General features: G+C 46.9%; 1 protein-coding gene across 3 annotated transcripts; it reads right to left on the reverse strand.

The window, feature by feature from the left end:
* Window positions 1-1355: 1355 nt before the first annotated feature.
* LOC116948064 (uncharacterized) lies at window positions 1356-22150 on the reverse strand. Of its 3 annotated transcripts, none has more exons than XM_032964375.2 (9): window positions 21729-22139; window positions 20371-21126; window positions 17341-17485; window positions 9953-10061; window positions 7032-7233; window positions 5536-5624; window positions 4824-4901; window positions 3956-4123; window positions 1356-3129 (listed from the first exon to the last, which is right to left on the reverse strand). In XM_032964375.2, exons 2-9 carry the CDS (start codon window positions 21080-21082, stop codon window positions 2029-2031), a joined length of 2604 nt encoding a protein of 867 aa, XP_032820266.2. In that variant the 5' UTR covers window positions 21083-21126; window positions 21729-22139; the 3' UTR covers window positions 1356-2028. The 3 variants fall into 3 exon arrangements, with proteins under 3 accessions (XP_032820266.2, XP_032820265.2, XP_075927334.1); XM_032964374.2 differs by having other exon boundaries at window positions 20371-21263; XM_076071219.1 differs by lacking the exon at window positions 1356-3129 and having other exon boundaries at window positions 3982-4901; window positions 20371-21263; window positions 21729-22150.
* Window positions 22151-23581: the final 1431 nt, after the last annotated feature.

Here is a 23581-nt window from a genome sequence, read left to right on the forward strand (position 1 = left end):
ACATTATAGACTGCCAGTACACTCACCAGCTTAAAAAACAGGCTACAGTCTACATTATAGACTGTCAGTACACTCACCCAGCTTAATAACCAGGCTACAGTCTACATTATAGACTGCCAGTACACTAACTCCGACTAAGAACCAGGCTACAGTCCACATTATTGACTGTCAGTACACTCTTGATTTAAAGCTTTCGTGACTGCAGTAATTCATATTCTTAGCTCTTTCGGTAAAGTCACGTTGAAGGGAAACAATAATAAAATATATATTTCATTATTTTATTGTTTCTCTTCAACGTGACTTTACCGAAAGAGCTAAGAATATGTCAGTACACTCACCCAGCTTAATAACCAGGCTAAAGTCTACATTATAGACTGCCAGTACATTCGCCAAACTTAATAACCAAACCAGGCTACAGTCTACATTATAGACTGGCAGTACACTCACCCAGCTTAATAACCAGGCTACAGTCTACATTATAGACTGCCAGTACACTCGCCAAACTTAATAACCAAACCAGGCTACAATCTACATTATAGACTGCCAGTACACTCACCCAGCTTAATAACCAGGCTACAGTGTACATTATAGACTGTCAGTACACTCACTCCCACTAAGAACCAGGCTACAGTTTACATTAGTGTTTTTACCATTTTTATTCACATTATTTTTATTATTATTTTTCTATCTACGTGCCTTTACCGAAAGAACCAAAGAATATGAATTCCTGTAGTCACGAAAGTTTTAAGTATAAAATTTACCTAAATTATACTTTGCACTCCTATCGTATTTTTGCATTATTCGTTGTTGTCACATTCTAACCTGCCCCCTATTGGACATCTGTAAAAAAATTCTTTATAGCTCATCGGATTCCTCCAGTCTATTCTGAAACCCATGTTAAATACGCAAGCCGTGTTTTTATTTTTTTGTTGGTTGTGGTTGCACCCGATTCAAGAGCCGAATGGCTCACAGGGCTATACCAAAATAAATAAAACTGAAACTGCCTTCTGATTGGTCAAGCCCTCCCCCCACCCCGTGTCCCCTTTAGCTACGCCCCTCACTCGCTGTGGCTCCGCCCCTCGCACACTCTCATTGGCCACATGCACCCATGTGGGGCGGAGTCTATTCTGCAGCGCACCAATCGGTGTCTTTGTGTATCTCCCTTGCGTCCGTCAACCCATACGGGTGAGCCGTATTTTTGAACAGGGAAACTGAATTTTCAGGTCCATTCGGCGTACAGCCGTTTCAATATGGGCAAATAAATGTCTTCGTTTGTGTTTATCCCTGTTATGGGACTGTAGGATGAACGCTGATATTTATAAGGGCCAATAAAGTCTGTAATGAGGTAGGCGTGAAACATCCTGGCTCACCATTTATTTGGTGATTTGCTTACAGTGCCTCTCACGCTGGGTTACCGGTGTGCAGAGACAACATCGCTGTGGTCTCAAAACTGACAATACTTTATAACAAATATCGCGATATTAAATACACAGTACTTGCATCATATATACATGACCACACAACAATGCAATGATAAAATGCACATGTTCCGTATTCTCCAGATTAAGATATACTCCAGAAGGTACTATATACTTTAAACTTGTGCCCAGTGGAAATAACGTTACACAAATCTGCTCACACACTCTTACAAGAACAAATACACATTAACACATTCATACATAGCCAGACTGTGAGGCAGCCGCAATTTTTGGTAAAAAAGAGAATAAAAGTGTCTTATAATCTGGACAGCACGTTATTACAAAAACTAAACAATGCATCAATACTACACTCGTTTGTATACACATTACTCTTTGGTTTTGTCGGTAAAGTCACGTAGGTAAATTAAAATTTAAAACAAAAGAAAACTAAATTAAATCATGACGTTTCGGAGGCAACACAAGCTTCCGTCTTCAGGTGGAACAGTCACAGCAAGATAGCTGCATCAAAAAACCAAAGAGTATGAATCCTTGCAGTCACGAAAGCTTCAAATCTAGAATTGTATACACATTGTAAAAGAAATACATCCCTTTAGGATGCTTGAGTGGTTACGTCTTTTGGAATGATAGACTTGCATGGATCTTTAGAATTTTGTTTGGGTTCGAGTTGTAGGGTGCATGGATCTTTAGAACTTTGGTTGGGTTCGAGTTGTAGGGTGCATGGATCTTTAGAACTTTGGTTGGGTTCGAGTTGTAGGGTGCATGGATCTTTAGAACTTTGTCTGGGTTCGAGTTGTAGGGTGGATGGATCTTTAGAACTTTGGTTGGGTTCGAGTTGTAGGGTGCATGGATCTTTAGAACTTTGGTTGGGTTCGAGTTGTAGGGTGCATGGATCTTTAGAACTTTGTCTGGGTTCGAGTTGTAGGGTGCATGGATCTTTAGAACTTTGGTTGGGTTCAAGTTCAAGCCGTTTGGTTATGACTGATGTGGCTATACATGTAGGTGGCGGCGTTACCTTTGCGGTTGCCAGCCACTCTTTTGTGAAGGAGATATAAGGCTCCTTGACCGAAGGTGTAGTTTTCGTCAAAGTGTGAGATGCATTTGCAGCTTTCGAGGCAGTCGAGTTCGAAGTGGTCACAACGTTTATCACGGGGGTCACTGGATGCAAGGTCACGATGGACGGGACCTGTGCTGGCTGCGATAAAGTGCCCGGGGTCGTTTTGAAGGTTGCCGTTGCTACTCTGGATCGTATGGCAGACTGAAGCTTGACTTTAACTTCACCGCTAGAATCTGCAGAGGAGGAAACCACCACACATGGTCGCGTCGTCTTTGCAGTTGCACGTTTCATAATTATTCGTCCCTGGACAATGGACTTAGTCGCTTCTCCAGTAGATGGCGCCCCGGTAACACTGCCCTCTGTATTTGAAGCACTCGTCTCTTCGCCTTGTTTGCTGCCATCCACAGGCTGCCTTGTGTTTTGCACAGGAGAATTTTGACGGGGTGATGATGGTACACTCATTGTTGGCTCGTCAGTCTGGCTTGCTCGGTTGATCAACACGCTGGTGGTCGCGGGACCGTTTGGGAGATCACGCGGTTTGTTTGGAGCGTTGCCACCGTGTTGACTGTCCAATGACAATTTATCAGAACCCGTCACGTGAGGTTTGGCGGTTCTTCCTTTTAAAATATCGATTACCTAAGGGAGAGGTGCATAACACATGAGTAGACTCATATATCAATGTACTTGCATTGGCGAGAAAACACAAACTTTGAAAAGATAAAGGTGCAGCCCTGCAATTTATTGCTCAGCCCATTGCTGGCAAAAGGACCTCCACGAGAGGGAGCAACAAAGAGCCAGTCTCAAGGGTTATAACTGGCCTACTCTTCAAGATGTCTTGGAAGAGGTGGGCATGCCCACATTTTACCCCACCACTGCAACCTACCGATCAACTGTAGTGCACCCATTTATGTTACTGGGCAAGGGGTGGGGATGTAATAAAGTTGCACCATTGCTTCCGCTGCCACGCCGGATGATTGAATTGAACCCGCAACCTCGAGAATAACAAGGCTAGTGCGCTGACCGTAACACAACGGCAACATCCTTGTGCAAAGTAGTATCACGTGGATGGAGATAGCTGTAATTGATGGAACATTTGGACCACGCCGAGTTGAACGGCGTGGTCCAGGGGTGCCGGGGTGGAGGGATGTTAGCTGCCTCGCCTGGTATACAGGAGGTCGTGGGTTCGATCCCGACCCTAATGCCTGTATATTTGGGGTTCACATATTTTCCCCGTGGTCATGTGGATTTTTGTCCAGGTCCTCCGGTTTTTCCCCCCACATTTAGAATCAACATGCGTTTAGAGTATTTGGCTGCAATATATTTCCACGTGAAAAGCTACTTCAATGCGCTATCATTTGTGGCCAGGTCGCTTCTGAAAAAGAGAGCTATATACAACTGAGTGGGCCTTACCTGGTAAAAATAAGAACAGCTTTTAAAATAATTTGAACATGAAATACAATACCTGCTGGTTGGTGGTGACCGTGTAGGCATTGTCATTCTGCGTGTTCTTGAGTCCAACGTTGGCGCCGTGCCTCACGAGGAGGTGCGTGATCTCTAGCAGGCCCCGGCCACTCGCCACGTGCACGGCTGCATTGCCACCGTACGTCTGCTGGTTCACATTCGCACCATGCTGCAACAAGGCAGCAAAACCGCAGCGTTAACACGTAGGATTTCATAGCCACGATTGTGATTCACAAGAGATGTTTGGGTTTGGCCACGTAATGATATGACCAAATAATGCGTTGTGAAACCCTTCTCCAACCCGACAACAGCTCAGCAAATTAGATTGCGACGTATACAACAGGCGTTTAATGCACCGATTATTATTGCTTCAGCTCACCGGCACGTTGAAGAGCAAGACTCACAGCAAAATGTTGGTATGAGATACGTGACGTTTCATTTGGAAGTACCCCAAACATTATCAGGGAAAAACGTATCCAGGCCTCAAGATGATAATTCAGGAATTGAGATTAACAATTTCACCTGACCAGGCTTCCTTAAATAAAATCCATGCCATTGCAGGGCACAACCAATCAGATGCGAAGCATATGTTAAGGTAATGAGTACATATTTACAAATTGTATTCAAATGTATCACTGCCAATGATTAACATTACATGCATCTGTAGTGGATCGTGAATGCCGTGTGCTACGTATCACCCTCGCGTGCTGAAAATCCGATGTTTCAGCGCCACGTACTGGGAACAAAACGTTGGACATCACAGCAAACAAAATGCCGGACAAACCATAAGCACATCAGAGAGACTTGACATGAGCCATCACAAAAGCTTGGCGAGGTGACAATACAAAGGAATCGAAAGAATAAGATACCTTGATTAGAAGTTCTACAATCTCTATGTTGTCATTTTCCACTGCGTAGATTAAAGCAGAGGATCCGTTTTTCCAATCCTGTGAAACAGTATACCAAGGAGGAAAACCACACATGTGCATTGATTCTGTATCGCTATCCAACGTGTAAATAATCATTATTTGTTCATGTGCTGTGACATACAGATCATAAGCATTGACACTGATGAATAAAAGTTAGCAAAAATGGGAAAGTTTGAAAAGGGGATGGCGACAGCAGTGGAGTGATCACGGCAAATGATTAAAAACATCATCTTCCGAGGCACACGAGATGACATCACAATATTTGCGCTCCTCACACGGTCACACACGGTGACATTATCACGAGGCGCACGCACGGAACGTGACATCATATGCAGCCTTGGCCGAAAAGGCTTTTCTTTTTGACGCTGGTTTATTTATAGCTTTTAGACAACCCTTTGATCAATTTATTTCTTAAGATCTGCTTTTTGTGTTGAGCTTGTTGTCCTTCCCCCACGCCTCCGATTAGCACGGTTGGATACGTACGGTGCAAAAGAAGTTCAACATACATACATACAATTTGGTCGGTTTTTAACAGGCTAAGTCCATAACAGCGGCACCACTTCATACTTTATACTCTAAAATCCCTTTTGCTGGGACTTATAATAAGCAGCACTGTTATTCGGGCAAGCGTGTTTACTTTGAAGTCGCTTACTAAGGCGTCGACATTGACTTGATTCTCAAGCAGACGGGACACAGCACTGACGCAACTTCCCTTCACTGCCACGTGCAGTGGAGTCATCCCTGTACACGCACACAGCACGACATCGTCATAATTCTAAGATCAAAGTACGTGGCTGGGTCTAGTGATGTTAATGTGAGAAATTAGCATGTAACTGGGTACGGAAGTGGCTATGTAAACATAGCCACTTCTTTATGACCCTTGGGCTACACCCATTTCAAACATTTTAAAACAGTCTGCATCAGCAACAGACCATGCTTTCCCACCTGATGACGGACGCTTGTGTTGCGCCCGAAACGTCGTGATTTAATTGAGTTATTTTCATTTTATTATTTTCATTATTATTTTTTATTTTTCATCTACGTGACTTTACCGAAAGAACCAAAGAGTATGTATCCTTGCAGTCACGAAAACTTCAAATCTAGAAGAGACAGCCTTCTTCATGGCCTAGTCTCACCAGTGTCAGACCAGAGAACGGCAAAAGGCGAACATTACAAAGCCAATGCATGTATCAGAGCATGTATAGCTTGGGTTGAGCAGCATTGCAGTGCTGACCAAGAGGCCACCCGAGGTGAGATTGAGAGACAAGGACACATTACATGAGACTGAGCCTGGAGGTCTCTCTTGAGTTATCACCGAGTCAAGCAACGTCAACTTGACACTTAACGCGGCTCACAGGGCAAAGTGGAGGACAGGAAAGCAGCACGGCCAATCTTGGTGGCGAGATGTTAACTCCCTCGCCTGGTATGCAAGAGGTCGTGGCTTTGATCCTGACCCTGATGCCTCTTTATTTGGAGTTTGCATGCTCTCCCTATGGTTGCGTGGATTTTTCTCCGGGTCCTCCGGTTCTTCCCCCCAGATTTAGAAACATGCGCTTGGAGTATTTGGCTGCTATGATTTTTCCACGTGATAAGATACTTCGTTGAGCTATCATTTGTGGTCAGGTCGCTTCTAAAAAAGAGCTACATAGCTCAGTGGGCCTTACCTGGGGAAATAAAAAATAGTTTAGTTTTCGTTTCGTTTAATATAAACGAGATAAACATGAAAAATGTAAAACGTCAAGTTTATTCTTTAACAAGGTAATAAACTCAACAGACAAAGATGGCTCTCATTTGCCAGGGTGACATGGGTCACCAATATGCGAAAAAGCAATAAAGTGCAGTTGAGCACAACGATGAAGCAAATAGAAATCAGAGCAAATTCAATCAAAATAGACACTAGAGCAAACGCAACCATGTGGGCATAAGACGTTGAAACCTGTGGACAAGCATAATCAATATTACATGTAATACACTTGCAGTAATAAAATATGGCTTCGATAAATTACTCCTCGTAACGATTAATCGTAAAATTAATTTACAGGAAACCATCAAAACGAACGTGGGGTGACACCTGCATTGGAATGTAAGGAGACAGGGATACGTGAATGTCGACTACGGGAGAAAACCGGCCAGGCGCCGTGGACACACCGGAAAAGTCGTGGCTGTTGAGGAGCCCTCGGCAGGCTGGCTGGGCGAGCAGCAGGGCGAGCACGTGGGTTTGGCCGGCGCTGCACGCCAGGTGCACAGCATTCATGCCATGACGGTCCAGGGCAGCGGGGGAAGCTCCTCCACTCAGCAGCACGGCCACGAGCGCCTCCTGCCCCGTGATGATGGCCAGGTGCAGCGGCGACTGCGCACACAGCGTGGAGCCGCCTCGTCTATTTTACTCGCACGGGTGGCTGTGGGCCGACGCGGCCACGCAGTTGCTCGCCTGCGCCACCGCTGGTGGATGGGCTTCAGAATTAGAACGTTTATTTATCCTGGAGAAATCCGATGAGCTATGGAGCTCTTTTTCACAGTTGTCCAGTAAGGGGCTGGGTCAGAAAGTTATATCAACAATACAAAAAAATTATGGGAGCGCAAAGTATAGGAAAGGTAAGCAAATCACTAAAACTAATTTAAAAACATACGTAAAGTCTACCTGTTCAAATTGCATGAGTACATCAAATCCCAAGCTTGAGCAAGGATTCTGCCAGACTGTGCTCTGAAGAGCCCCTCTGGAAGGTATTTTGCCAACGCTTCAAGATGTCTTGGAAGCCGTGAGAATACCCACACTTTAACCCCACCACAGGCGACTTGCCGATTGACTGTGACATAAACATTTATATTGCTGGGTGGACAGAGGCGGGAGGCATTCAAGAACCCCACACCATTGTTTCAAGTGCCTAACCGGGAGAAGGAACCAGTTGCTCCACCGGGAGATGCAACCGGTGGCCTCACCTGGAGGTGCAACCGGTCGCCTCACCAGGAGATGGAACCGGTGGCCTCACCGGGAGATGGAACCAGTGACCTCATCGGGAAATAGAATCGGTGGCCTCACCTGCAGATGGAACCAGTGGCCTCACCGGGAGATGGAACCGGTGGCCTCACCGGGAGATGGAACCGGTGGCCTCACCGGGAGATGGAACCGGTGGCCTCACTGGGAGATAGAACCGGTGGCCTCACCAAAAGATGGAACCGGTGGCCTCACCAGAAGATGGAACCAGTGGCCTCTGGATTGTGTACCAACTATTCCACCATGGCAGAGTCCCTACGAGTATGACTAACACACACAGAGTCAGAGTGGTTTTATTTACATGTCTGTAAGTGTTGGATAAATCAAGAGTAATTATTAACATAATCATTGGCAGCATGAGGCCCCTTGACTATGTGGGTATTGTTAGCGTCTCGGGGGAATGAGGGGTAACCCTTCCTTTGAACCTCGGGGAACCTTCCACTGCAACTGATAAAACATCTCTTACATTTTGCATAAGTTCATAAAGGTATGCTGTGACGGTGCAATGGTTATAAACCCTGGACTTACAATCCAGAGGCCACACCAGTTCCATCCCCAGCCCGGCAGTTCAAGCAATCGGGAAAGTTTCATAAATCCCCCCTCAACCCCCCTCCCCTCCCACCCACTGCCTATGTCCACCCAGCGGTAGAAATGTTCATGCCACAGTTGGTAAAGTGTGGGTACTCCTCTGTTTTCCAATAAGGCTTCCCAGCATGGAAGAGTAGGCCAAATACTGAACTGTCTGGAGGGGCTCTCTCGATCTCCCTCTCGTCGAGGCCCTTCCACCAGCAGTGGTGTGCGCAGGCAATTGCAGGTTTGCACTTTTACCGTTTAATACAAATACAATCCTGCAGTTTATACCAAAAGGAACTTAATTTTAAATGTTGCGTATACAGTATTCACAAAAAAATTAAGCCATCGAAGCACAGTCAAGTTAAGGAATTAATTAATCAAGTCAATCTTTCTTTTACGTTCCAATATCGCTCTCAATAAAGTGGGCATCGGTGCACATTACAGTGGAACGGGAGCAGCACAGGGGGTCATAGAGCACACAGGAATTAAAAACAGAAACCCATCACGGCCTCAAGCGGCAACTGATATCCACGTGTTTACGTGTTCAGAGGGCGACCTGTTGGGTTGCTTCACTCCCAACCGCACGGCACGACAAAAGGCGAGCAGTAGCAGCACAGCACGGCTGCCCACTTTCAATTCTAGGGCGAATGAAGAGCAGTACTCTTTTTGGGTTAGATCGCATAAGCGATCGCGTAAGCATCCCTCCACGGATGTTCGTCTTCAGTGGGGGCATAAGTAACCACAACCACCACTCCTCATTTGGCGCAGCCTCTCCTCCGCAGTGAGCGTTCCAACATTCCACGTAGCCACACGTAGTGGTTTTTTGTTGTTTCTGGAGGAGCCCCGAGGGTAAGGATTCAGTCTCCTGGCTCCGCCAAATGGGGTTTGGCCAGGAGACGTCATAGACGCCTGTCCCCCCGCGGCCTCCGGCACAAGCTTATTAATGACATTTTTCTGACGTAATTTAATGGTAATTAATTGAAGGTGGAGGGGTTACTAGCCCCTCGCATCCGTCCAAAGCCCCCTTTTGGCCGCTGTGGTCACAAATGCCATGAGGGGAAAGGCCAATCGGAATTGGCCCTCCCCCCATAGCACTGTCCACGACAGCGTTGCCCGTCCGGCACCACGAGGAGGTAGGGGGTTGTTTTGCCACGGCACACATACAGGGACGTACAATTTATGCACAACTCTAACAACACTAACTCGCTCTTCGGGGAAAGTCCCCACCTACTATGGAGAAGAAAAATAACATCCTATCACATTCACAAAATAAACCGTATGCAAAGCAAGATTACAAGCGTTTCCGCAGTGACAATATAGTACAGTATTTGGCCTAGGACCAATTCAGATATCACTCGCTGATGACCTGGAATCGAACTCAGGTTGCTGGGTTTGTAGTGCAGTGCGCAAACCATGGGGGTTCTTTACGCCGGTGTAATTATCCTCGCTTAGTGGAGGCGGCGGTGGCAGTGGTGGTGATGGTGGCGGCGGCACGGCTCACCTGGTGTAAGTGGTTGCAGACATCCAGGCTGATCCGGCCCATGTGGAAGAGCTGCACGATCTTGTTTACCATTTGCACATTCTGCTGCACCACAGCGATGTGTAGCGCCCTGTCAACAAAGTCCTCCAGGAGTCACGTTCGGTACAAGGGATACGGTGGACGAAGAATATATGGTCTTCCACGCGAGATTAATAATCACAAATAAACGAATAAAAACACTCCCAAAATTGAAACAGCCGCACTCTGCTGACACCACAGCAGACCAACAAATCGGCAGTGTGTTGTGTCTTATGCCCTCAAAAACAAGCATGAATAAGTTCACTCGCTTCCATAAGAGGATGTAGGGTAAAACACTGGCAGTCCGCCACCCTGCCAAATGCATTTAGCGAATGCTTTTACGCGTGGACTTTCACACAGGTAGAGCAGCAGATACACAAAGGATAGAAATAAATAAATACGTCAATGGACCTGGTTAATGCACCTGCGGGTGCATTAACCAGGTGCATTAACTGGAAAAAAAATATACGCGACCTCTGCAAAAAGGATCCAGAATGTAAACCAACGAAGCGTAGATCATTGAGTGCAGGCATCACGGCCATAAAAATTGGAAAATTACTCTGCGAATTACTGCAATTGGGAAACGCATGGCAATATTATCCTCCTACTGCAAAAAACTTAGCAGGGCCCTGCTGAAAGGGAGACTCTACCATGCTCACCTGGGTAAACAAGGGTCATTCATAATAATACATCAGAGATCGTGAGCAAGGGTGCATGGATGCTCTAACTTCTCTTCAGCTCGAGCTTCATGCCAGAGCAGAAATACATGAAAAAAGCCACAACGATGCCCACGCATCGATAATGTGGCTCATATACAGTACAATGCGGCTCATATACAGCACAATGCAAATATAAAGTCACGATAACGTTGGAGAAATATTTAACAAATACGGGTTGGAGAAATATTTAACAAATACGGGTAACACCGGTTCACGAAGGTCAGTTCGCGTGCAGGCGCTGCGTGGATCGCTGCAGATGTTTCACTTGTCGGTACCACCCGAGGTGTCGTATCGTCCTATTTGGTTCCTATTTCACGGTCTGCCCAAATAAGTGTGAATGATGTGATCACTAAGGGCACCGCGGTGTCGAGATGTTAACTACCTCGCCTGGTATACAGGACGTCGTGGGTTCGATCCCGACCCTAACCCCTGCTGTATATTTGAAGTTTGCGGTGTCTCTCTCCCTGTCGCGTGGATTTATTTTCCGGGTCCTCCAGTTTTCCCCTCCACGTGTAGAATCAACATGCATTTAGAGTACAGTATTTGGCTGCTATAAATGTCCACATGATGATAAGCCACTTCGTTGAGCTATCATTTGTGGCCAGGTCGCTTCTGAAAAAGAGCTATTACAGTTCAGTGGACCTTACCTGTTAAAATAAAAGACAGTTTTTTGTTATAGTTTTCATATATTTATAAAAAGTAAAATAATTCACTCCTATTGGCAATACAAATACATCGGTACGACTAAAGTTTTGTTTTCTTAGGCGATACAAATTCCTGACGCGATTGATTAAAAAAACGTGTAAGTGATTGTATGCACTGTTTGCAAAAGTACATACAGTCAGGCGGGGAGTGCGTAAGTGCACTAATCCAAAACAGATTTGATTTCGTTGCCTTATTTGTGAAGGCTGGAAAGTCCCCGACAACTGAAAGAGGAAGTTCTCATTGCGCTGTGATGGCAGGTGGCCCGAGCCTCCAATAGGGGGTGCACGCAGGGGATTTCCCCCTACAGTGGAACTTCGAGCCACAATGAACGAACCAGGAGTGGAGAAGACCCTGAGAATACCGTGGGGGAGAAGTGGGATGTTAAATTCTTGGAAAGTGCCGCGAAAGCCAAAACCGCGATATTCAATACTTAAATCGTATCTAAATAATGGGGATATGTACTGGACACGGCAACCAAAAATAGACGCATCGCAATTGCAATAAGTACTGTACTGTATGCCACAAACTAAAATAATTGTAATGAACACCTGATACAAAAAACATTCCTGCACAATAAATTGTAGTATAAATACTGAATACTGCACTTATATATGTGTGTGTCTGCGAGTGGGGAGCGGTAGTGCAACGACCGGTTCGCGCACTACACTACCAACCCGGCGACCCGAGTTTGATTCCCACTCACGCCCGACACCAGGTGATAGCGATTATCTGAATTGGTTCTGGTCCTCCCCTAGGTCGACTCGGCCTCAGATGAGTACCTGGTGCGGTGTGTAAAAAACATCGCCACTGTGGAGACAAAGGCGATGTGGTGCTGGCCACCCACCCTCTCGTGTGCCCTGCCTGCCTTCATAGGTGCTCGGCTAACAGCACTTGCCCCAACAGCCTCTTAAGGCTACACGGGGGATCTTTGTCTTTGTCCGCGAGATGCCTGCACGGCAAAGGTTGAGGTGCCACCGACTACCTCGCGTCCCTCGTGAAAGGCCAAAACTCCGGTGACAAACCGCGGTAGTTGAATTGGTATACAAAGCGAAGCCACGAACGAAAAAAATCGCGATATTCAATGGTCTCCTGTATAACACACAACATTTGAAGTGCACTTACTTCACACATGGGAATATTCTCATTCGTTTTAGCCACACTTTTCTCATACAGTTAACTTTTTAAACACCGCACAAATATAGTTGTTATGGTATTTCTTGTCCCGTGCGTTTTGACTTATCTATTCGAATAGAACCAAGGAACGGAACACGTCCAAGGGGACTTTTGACCATGTGGTGGAGTGGTAAAATCAGCTCGTGTGTGCAGCTGCTGGTTATATTATTGCATCACAGGGTCGAGAGAGAGGTGGCAGTGGCTTTGGGAGGTCTTCATCCAGCAGTGGATTGGCCATGGCTGATGATTTTAGTATTGTTTTAGCATTATTAATGATTTTCCATGAAACATTTTCAGTTAACATTCCCTGTGGGCAATTATATTTGTGGCGATCAAAACAGTGCACGCCCACGTGGAAATGCGCGTTAAAATTGAGAAGTGTCGTTCCCGTCTCTGCATACCACTCTCAAACAACAGATGTCCGTCCTTCCCTTCGGCCCCTCTCACCACGACTTCTCACGGAGCAGGCTAAACCAAAAACACCAAAACACTACTTTCACTCGTTTTCTTCCCACGGAAAAGTTCTCAACTATGTTCGGCCCACGTGACCTTTCATCATTCACTCGTGGCCTCGTCACATCGCCACATCTTGCCAGCGCTTCGATCTCAGGTGGCGAGGTCCTCCACACCTTCAACAAGCTGCCGCTGTCATGCCATGCTCTAGAGCGGTGGTTCTCAACCGGGGGGGGCGGGGGGGGGGTAGGCGGACCCCTGGAGACACAATGTGGCAATGTCCCAGGGGGTACGTGATGTCATTTATGAATGTGAAATTATATCATACATGAGATTCATTGGTGAATAATCACTCATGAAACTGCCAATATAAAAGAACTACGATAACATTTAAATCCATATGGTAACATAGAACGATATAAAATACATTTCTTAACTCACTGATCGTAAACAATGTGGTTTCTCAGAGAAAGCAGCGACCGCGAGAAAATGCCGTCATGCATGCAGAACGTCCGTTTATTTTTTTGTTATTCGCTTCAGTTATTGCTAATTTGTTGGATAACCTCAGAAAATGGACAAATGTTAACATATTGATCTTAATTATTCATACATTTATTTCTCAGAACCATGTTGGATCAGGCAAGGGGGTACTACTCGGTTGAAACAGAAGGAAGAGGCGGCCACAGAAATGTATCTGAAAGCACGTGACGCAGTGACTATCTGTGTTCGATGGTAAGGCAAAAGCCGCTGTGAAGATGAACTTGACCAGGCTCAAATTGCCTTGAGTCTTTGTGTTTATATGAAACATTAATAATTCGCTGGAAAGCTTGAATTTCAAAGGTGGTCATTCTCCTTTATTTTTTCTTGGAACATCTTTAATGACGTGTTTGTCTTTTTTGACAGTCTCTCTACAATGCTATGATCCACTTCCAAATCCTTTGGGATGTTGGAAAAGCTCTCTGTCCACCACTTTCATTCGCCGTTGTGCTCGACTACTGAGCTGCTCATGAAATCCGTGAATGGAGTAGTGACAAGAGGCGATCGGGAATCGGAATGCGTGATTTCCATGCAACTCTCCGGATGCGGATTGTTGACCAGGATCTCGGCCGGATCACTGCGGCTCATTGGCAGATTGAGGCACTGGGGTCTTAAGGTGAGCGGTCCACAACAGAAGCTGGTGCCGATGATTAGGAATTGGGGATTCCATATCTTCATCACAGGTGTCAACAGGAAGTAAGATTGTACAGGTGATTAATGCAAGGGGTTGTGGGAACGTAAATATCGGTGTTTGTAATGTTTTGTTGTTGCAACTTTCTGACCTGTCCCTACTGGATATTTTTGTTAAAAACAGCACCATAGCTCATCGGATTCCTCCTGCAGTCTAAATGAATGGACTGGTAAACCTGTACCTGTGTTACTGCAGAGGTCACAGCGCTGGACTAGTGGGAAGAGACGCTTTCTGGCACTGCAGTGCAGGTACTTGTGAGGCACGTGAGAGATATCATGGCAGAATCAAGCAAGTGACTTGGGATTGGGATTCAGAGACAGAAGTCGACAGCGAGCTGTTGAGTGGGAAAGAGGAGGCTGGGCGGGATGGGGCGTGTGTGCAGGACGGCGGAGGGTAGGCTGTAGAACCGGTGCATGACGAACACACATTGCAGGACTGCACACTCTCAACTCAACTATTTCTATTTTAACAGATGAGGCCCACGACGTTATATAGCCATTTTTCAGAAGCAACCTGGCCACAAATGATAGCTCAACAAAATGCCTTATCACGTGGAAATGTATAGAAGCCAAATACTCTAAACGCATGTCGATTATAAATGTGGAGGGAAAAAATCGGAACACCAGGATAAAAAGCCACACGACCACGGAGAGAGACATGCAATCTCCAAATATACAGGCGTCAGGGTCGGGATCTAACTCACAACCTCCTATATACCAGGCAAGGGAGTTAACATCTCACCACCGTGGCACCCACTCGTTTTTATCTCAGTCCAAGGCACTCTGTTGACAAAAGATTGTCGACCTTCTACAGATTATCCACATGTCTTCTTTTAAAGCTTTTCAACTATGATTGTGACAATTATTTCGCTTGTTTACCCAGGAAAGTCTCACCGAATCTCAACTCTTTTTCAGGAGGGCACTGCCCAGTGTTGACAGTTGGGGACGATGTTGCTGCTGCTGCTTTGTGCGATTCCAAATTAAGCCATTTGCAGGTAATTTTTTCAACATTTGGATGTTTTAGTCAATACCGGTTACATTGTGTGCGTTTAGTTACGGGAGGAAACCGGAGAGACCGGAGAAAGCCCGCGCAGAACAGAGAGAGAACATTCAAACTCCACACAGAAGGGCACGAGTCCAACTAAGATTTAAAGCGTTAATGCATTAGTTCGGTCAGTATGGAAAGGCGGGTCACTTGAACCCTCGAATAATTATCTGCATCCCATCACATAAAGCGTCAACGCAATATTACTCACTTTCCATCCCTCAATTCCCGTGGCAGGCCTCGAGCACTACCTATGCCAGACCTGCAGGATAACCACTGTAGTTGTAGTCTCAACTCGTTTTCCGCGGTCATCAGTCACCATGGCGACCGAGGAACAAGGCAAAGTCGGCCACCAGCGCAGCGTGCAAAGGGCACAGTCGAATAACGATGGGACAATCAATCGCCTCCACTGTGGTGGCGGCGGCGAGGCCGATGAGGATGGTGAAGCAAAGGGAACGCCGCTGTGGCAGGAGAGCGTGTGCCTCTGGCAGGGCAGGGCTCTCACTGTTTGAGCAGGGTCACGTGTGGGGTCCGTGGGTCGCATGGAGGGAGGTGGCAGAGTTGCGCTAGGTGATTAAGGAGAGCTTTTTTGGAAGGAATTGGGAGAGCGCCTCCGATTAACATGGCTGGCTACATATGGTGCGAAAGAAGTTCAACATAAGTGAATACAAGTGGCGAAAGACAGGTGCTGGAAGGGAGAGGAGCAGTCGCCACCTCCTTTCATGTGCCTTATGAAGAGCAACTATTAAGCGATTCAGTTCAACGTGATTTGGCCATTCAATTGCTGTGTCTGCGAATTGGTGAATTGCAGTTACACCCACTGATCCATCCACCACTCTATTCACATTTATATTCGGGGCAGTGTGAAGTAATTCGCTCCACGGTATCCCAATGTAGGACCACAGGGCTTGGGCAATTGTTGGCACCAGGTCATGGCTGCCTTTCCGCTTATTTGTGGTTTCCCGTGCCTCTGATTCATTCTCTCTCTGGCGTTGCATATTCTAAATTGTCCTTATCAATCCTATCTACACCAAAATGCATCTTCTGGTGTGGCTGCGATGTGCGTAATGTGGTTCCACCTTCCGCGGTCATCATCAACTCCGGTTAGCAGTGCCCAACCACTTGATTGTGACATCGAGAAACGGTCGGGACGTTATAATCTGCCTACACACTCCCACAGTCACTCACTTACCCACTGACTCGCTCACTCACACACCTGCTCACTCACTCACCCACTCACTCATCCACTCACACACTTTACCCACTCGCTCACACACCCGCACGCGCACTCATCCACTCACTCAAACACTCATCGAGTTACTCACACACGCATCCACTCACTCACCCACGCATCCACTCACTCACATACTTATCCACTCACTCACCCATTCACCCACTCACTCACCCGCTCACTCACACACCCATTTCTTTACACACTCACACACAATTGCACTCACTCTCCCATCCACCCACTCACTCACTCTTCCACTCACCTACTCACTCACACACTCACCCATTCACTCGCTCACTCCCACACTAATCCACTCACTCACTGAACTACTCATTCACATACTCACCCACACTCACTCTCCCACTCATCTACTCGCTCACTTACCCACTTCCTCACACAATCTCTCACACACTCACACACACTCACTTACTCACTCGACCCACCGACTCACTCACACTTTTTTTGCGGTGTGCAGCAAATCTTAAACTCGGTGCCAGTTACTGTTAGGATTTGTCATTGTTGGCCAGTTCTGCACTAGCTCCAAGTCGGATTTGTTCTGTGAAGCTGACTAAGAATCAACCTCATGTCTTTGTGACAGCCTATGTGCTACAACAAAAGCCCAAATACCGAGCATCCAAGGTATATACGTTGAACTTCTTTTGCACCGTACGTAGCCAACCACGTTAATCGGAGGTGCGATTAAGATATGACATTTGTAGAGAGCACAGTTTGTTTATCAGGCGTCCACCGCAGAAGGTAAACATTTCGGTAAACGTACGTGTCTCCGTCTTCGTCGGGTTTGGCTGCGATGGCGATGTCCGAGTGGGGGTGTTCGTGCGGAAGGGACGGTGGCCGGGGAGCGGCGAAGCCGGAGGAGGCCAAGAAGACCTTGGCTGGCACGAGCGTGGGTACAATGGGCAAACCTGCACACAAAACACGCGCTTTTTTATATTATTATTATTTACAAGAGTCATTCCCAACGAGACGTAATGATCTGGCCGAATTTACGTCACAAAACTTTCCGCCGGCCATCTGTACGGCCAAAACGAAATAAAATTGTCGCCTGGTATACAAGCGTTTAATGCTCCAATGATGATTGTTTCAGCTCAATGGTGATTTGCAGAACATTTCTCACGGCCAAACTCTAGCAATTAGAAGTGCGACGTTTTGCTGGATACTATGCCAAGCATCTTCTTGTGAGACCATACATTCTACGAGATGTCTAGAGGAAGACTACACGCGCTACAGCATCCAACGTATAATGCACATGTACGGACATTTTGCCAATCCACTGCTGGATGAGGGCCTCCCCATGCGGTGCAGGCAGTGGAAGTTGTTTGACCATACTTCAATATGCTGGGAACACATTATGGTACATATATCACTCGTGAGTGAAAGCATTCCCAAACTTGTTTTTAAAATAGCATTTACTTTAAGGAGGGAAGTAAACACAAAAGGCACACGCTCCTGTCATGCTGTTACTCATGTTTATATGAGCCATCTAATGTGATTGTTCATGTTGGTTTAATCATAATAACAATATAATAGCATATACTTGATGTGCAATTTAAATAAATGTGTATTCTGTCCTTACGCACGAACTGGTCTTATACAAATGCACGTCTTCATACTGACACCTAATGGGTCACTCACAAAGCCAAGGCAACCGTCTTCACCTATTCCACTTAACGTACTGCAGTTGCACACCGGGTTACATTTTTTTTATCACAGTTGCTGAGTACAGGCCCAAAGGCCCAGAATGCTAAGCAGCTTGAAGCACACCGTACTATTACAGCCGTTATATATGGTAGTGAATGCATTTCTTGAATTGAGCAAGATGATTACAATAAGTTGGCGAAATATACGATGGGAGTGGGTTCCAAAGGCGTTGATTGTACAAAGGACGAACGAGGCAAAGCAGTAGACCTGGTAGTCAACTATCGGTGGAAGAATTGAGTGACGTTCATGGGAAGATGAACCATGGCAGTAGCGATAGAAGAAGGATGAGGACTGACTCAGTGAATGCTGGATGATCATTCTGCCTAAGTGTAAACACTAAGTGTACAGCATGCAAATTAGCTATAAGACCAAACTCAACATTTTAGGAACATGTGTGTTCAATTCAGTACAGCTCTGTATACCTGCGAGACGTGGACATTAAAAACTACTCACAGGGATAAGATATTGAAACTCGAAATGTATTGCTACAGAAGGATACTGTATCGAAACTGGACCCAAAGAGTGACCAATGTAGACGAAAAAGGTTGGACGTATAAGACGACATGAAGATGCAGTTCGAACCTTCAGCTCCCTCCACAGATTTTCTATGGGATTAAGGTCTGGAGACTGGCTAGGCTACTCCAGGACCTAAATGTGCTTCTTCTTGTTGCCTTGTCCGTGTGTTTTGGGTCATTGTCATGCTGGAATACCCATCCACGACCCATTTTCAATGCCCTGGCTGAGGGAAGGAGGTTCTCACCCAAGATTTGACGGTACATGGCCCCGTCCATCGTCCCTTTGATGCGGTGAAGTTGTCCTGTCCCCTTAGCAGAAAAACACCCCCAAAGAATAATGTTTCCACCTCCATGTTTGACGGTGGGGATGGTGTTCTTGGGGTCATAGGCAGCATTCCTCCTCCTCCAAACACGGCGAGTTGAGTTGACGCCAAAGAGCTCCATTTTGATCTCATCGGACCACAACAATTTCACCCCGTTTGTCCTCTGAATCATTCAGATGTTCATTGGCAAACTTCAGACAGGCAGGTATATGTGCTTTCTTGAGTAGGGGGACCTTGCGGGCGCTGCAGGATTTTAGTCCTTCACGGCGTAGTGTGTTACCAATTGTTTTCCTGGTGACTATGGTCCCAGCTGCCTTGAGATCATTGACAAGATCCTCCCGTGTAGTTCTGGGCTGATTCCTCACCGTTCTCATGATCATTGCAACTCCACGAGGTGAGATCTTGCATGGAGCCCCAGGCCGAGGGAGATTGACAGTTCTTTTGTGTTTCCTCCATTTGCGAATAATCGCACCAACTGTTGTCACCTTCTCACCAAGCTGCTTGGCAATGGTCTTGTAGCCCATTCCAGCCTTATGTAGGTCTACAATCTTGTCCCTGACATCCTTGGAGAGCTCTTTGGTATTGGCCATGGTGGAGAATTTGGAATCTGATTGATTGATTGCTTCTGTGGACAGGTGTCTTTTATCCAGGTAACAAGCTGAGATTAGGAGCACTCCCTTTAAGAGTGTGCTCCTAATCTCAGCTCGTTACCTGTATAAAAGACACCTGGGAGCCAGAAATCTTTCTGATTGAGATGGGGTCAAATACCTATTTCCCTCATTAAAATGCAAATCAATTTATAATATTGTTGACATGCGTTTTTCTGGATTTTCTTGTTGTTATTCTGTCTCTCACTGTTCAAATAAACCTACCATTAAAATTATAGAATGATCATATCTTTGTCAGTGGGCAAACGTACAAAATCAGCAGGGATCAAATACTTTTTTCCCTCACTGTAGTATGTACAACAGGACAATTTAACGTGTGCTGTTAGTAAAAATGGAAGGAACCGGAAAGAGAGGAAGACCTCACTGAGAATGGCTTAACGACGACAGTGGAGATTGGTGCCAGAAAGATGTTGCACTACTTGAGAACATTGGCACAAGACAGAGGAAAGTGGAAACAAATTAAGCAGTGTGCAGTGAACACCTAAGGGCTACCTGCCCATGGATCGTGATGATGATGAGACTCAGTGTGAGCACTGCAGCACAAGCGACTCTCGACGCCGAGGGCGCCGAGGTGGCCACCTACCCGAGTAGCGTGGTGGAGCGCAGCGCAGCCCTCCAACCGGCGCGGCCGGCGTCTTCCTCGGTACGAGCCTGCGCCAATGTGCCGGCGCGGTGCGGCCCGGCGACAGGGCGGCTGTGCCGCTTGCGCCCGCCGAGCCCCCTTGGCGGTCGGCGACGACGTCCCGCGGGCCCACGCTCTTCTGGTGATCGGCGGTCCCCCGGGCTCCGCGCTTTTGTTCGGTGGGTTTTGTTCCGCTCGCATCCCTCAAGTCGTTATTCGCCAAACATCTTATCTTGCGCAGCGGGAGGGCGGCTTTGCGCTGGCGAGAGTCCAGAGCTTTCATCGCGGCTGCCGAAGACGGCTCGCTGCGGACGTCCGCCGCGGGCAGCGTTTGTGTTTGAACGCTGTCGGCGTTGTCTCGGGGCGAGTCCGTGGTGCCCGTGCTGGAGGCCCGGAGCCCGTCCGCGCACAGTTGCGTCGCGTCATCTTCAGGCGACGACGTCTTAATTTTCGTTCCTTCTTGATGAGGTGGATCTTTACACCGCGCCCTCGCTCGCAGCTTCCTTCTCGCACAAACGGCGGCCTTTGATTTTCTCGTTTTGCCGGCTTCATTCCCCACAGCGGAACCCCCCGTGGAAGGAACTCTGGCATGGGCGTCGTCCTCAGGAGCAGGAGGCGGTTCCGGGGTTTGTTCGCTTGGCACCTCGTCGACCGGTCGTCGTCGTCGTCGCATCTCGCCGGCCCGTCCCGTTTCTTTGCGATGCACCGAACGTCTTTCTGCCATTGTCCAAAGGAGTCCGAGTCCATCATTCGCGTTCGCCGGGCGTGGTTTGACTTTTTTGAACGTCTAACATATTTACATTTAGTTCACAGTTTTTTAAAGACTGCACGCAAATACTTGCAAAGTGTTGGGCCTGGAATAACACAGCAATAGGGTCAGCAAAGTGGATGATGTTCAGCACACAACATAAGCAACGCCGTAATGCTGCAGCTACAACATTATCACACGTAGGCATCAAGATTTTCTAACAAATGCATTCACTCCAGTTACTCAGCCAATCATCCCTCTGGGATCAATAAAATGAGTAGCACTTTGTAGACAATTCATCCCGTGGAATTTGTACCACTTGCCTCAGGGCTGAGGACAGAATACGAGCACCGTCTGAATGCTCACGTGAGCAGCGAATCCCTTGGGATTTTTTTGACTGCGTAAGCAAAACATTGCAACGCCGCGCAGCATTTAGCAACGCGTAAATTATCGGAAAACTTTTTTTTCTCGCGATCGATTCAACGACACGAAGTCGGTCGGTTATAAAGGCGGACGCAGTTGCAGAGTGCGACGGCGACTGCACGCTGCCAGGTTCACAGTATGATCATACCTACTCGCCACTGCTCCACTGTCACGAACTGCAGCAACAAAAAACTCCACTGTCACCAACATGTCGCGTCGCGTGCTCTCGGCGGAGCGAGAAGCTGACGCTGGCTGGCCGATGGCGCTGCACGCTTCAAGGGGAATTCCCCTTTCTCGTTTTCTTTCTCCGTCGTCTCCCTCACAGTTCCGCTGGGCCGACTCTGGGCGGAGTCTGCTGGCTGGGCAGTTCACCCCCCCCCACTGCTGAACAATGCCGAATGATCACCCTCTCGTTTTGTTAATGCTTTGCCTGGTAGGATGGGGATGGTTTAGTTTTGTGTTCGGGTGATTTGTTTACTTTTTCTTGTACTTTGCATTCCTATCGTGATTTTTTACTGTTTGTTGTTGGAACGTTCTTACCCCGTGTCCCTACTGGACATTTGTGAAAAAGAGCTTCGTAGCTCATCGGATTCCTCCAGCAGTATAAATATTCTGATTCTGATTGCATCCGAACTGCAGCAGAGCTTGCAAGCAAAGTAGCATTGAGCCTGGAGAGGGCTCGGAGATAGGGCAGTGGTTGTGGGTGACCCCCCCCTACCCCTTTCCTTTTGAGACAACGGAAATTTGTATTTTATTTATATTTACCAGATAAAAAACGTTGCGTTTTATTTATGCATTATCATTATTGTAGGGCCCTATTTAAAAAGGTTGACATTCAGAACCGCGATGGCATGCGAGAGAGCTGACTGTGAAGTCCTCTCGATCCACGAGGTGTCGACGCTCTCGATGGTGTTGGTGGGGAATTCAGGAGTGCGACTCCTGGGGAGATGCAGGTGTTTATAACAACGCCGCACAGTTATCATTTCAGCACTCTGGGAGTATGTCGTTATGATTGCATTAAAGTTATTTTTAATGGCGCTCACGGTCGACTCCTTTAGACAAACATCTCAGACAACCGCAGACGCACTCTTACCGGTATCGTCTACACTCAAACTCATCACTTTCGTCTGCCTTTTGTCACCAGACGCGCTTTCCTCTCTCATTGAACGCTTGTGAACCACGATTAACCAGCAAGTATGTACTGTATGAAGTAAAAGAAACCGCACAATACGGTAACGAGTTCAGAGCGGGATTACTGCAAGACTTGAGGACTGACAAGCGGGCAGCCGAGGTGGCGTGCATAATTTTCGCATCTTCAAATCTTATCTTAAATCATCTTATCTTATACTTACAAGAAGTAGTCGGTTTTCCCGGGGGGAAAAAATATTTGAAAATTGTATTCTCTTGAAAAATATAACATACGCAAATATTGTACTAAAAATGTTATGTTTTGAGGAGAATACAATATAAACTGTAATGCTAAAAACGAAATGCAACTGTGACCATAAAACCCAAACGATGGACCAGATAATAAAACACTGTGGTCTGCGTCTCTTCAATGGAGGAATAACAGGACGATATGAGCTCTCTCCTGAAGCCCTTTCGTTGCTAGCAGAACTCAACATTGATATTTATAGCTCCCCAACATAGTGCCAAACGTAAGTAGAAGACTAAAACATATATAACTGCACTTTATTTTATTTCATACTTATTTAGTGCCTTTAACACGACACAAAACTGCCCCTTACGCCCAGCATGCCGACGAAGGGGAGACCCCCCCCCCCCCATCATGGCCATCGTGATGTTCCAGGATGATCGTAGATCCGCGGGTCGTGTGGCCCAGATAAAGAGCAGCCCCACGCGCGCGTCGGAGCAATCCACCTGCCGACGACGAGAGAACAACGTCGTGCGGGCGGCGCCACAAACAACCACCGGCAGAGACACAGATCGCTGAGAGAACACCCGGCAATTACTACAGGCAAGGGCGCCGTAAAGGGGTGG

This window comes from Petromyzon marinus, chromosome 32 (genome assembly GCF_048934315.1).
Source record: "Petromyzon marinus isolate PM22_M1 ecotype Great Lakes invasive population chromosome 32, UKy_Petmar_22M1.pri1.0, whole genome shotgun sequence".
Taxonomy (NCBI): domain Eukaryota; kingdom Metazoa; phylum Chordata; class Hyperoartia; order Petromyzontiformes; family Petromyzontidae; genus Petromyzon; species Petromyzon marinus.

Bases quoted from the DNA above. Each gene is read 5' to 3' on its own strand.
- LOC116948064 (XM_032964374.2), bottom strand. From the start codon at position 21,133: ATGGCAGAAAGACGTTCGGTGCATCGCAAAGAAACGGGACGGGCCGGC. The intron at 17,486-20,370 runs GTAGGTGGCCAC...TTTTGTGTGCAG, and splicing joins CGCTCCACCACGCTACTCGG to GTTTGCCCATTGTACCCACG. The intron at 4,124-4,823 runs GTATCTTATTCT...GCCTTGTTGCAG, and splicing joins TTGTAGAACTTCTAATCAAG to CATGGTGCGAATGTGAACCA.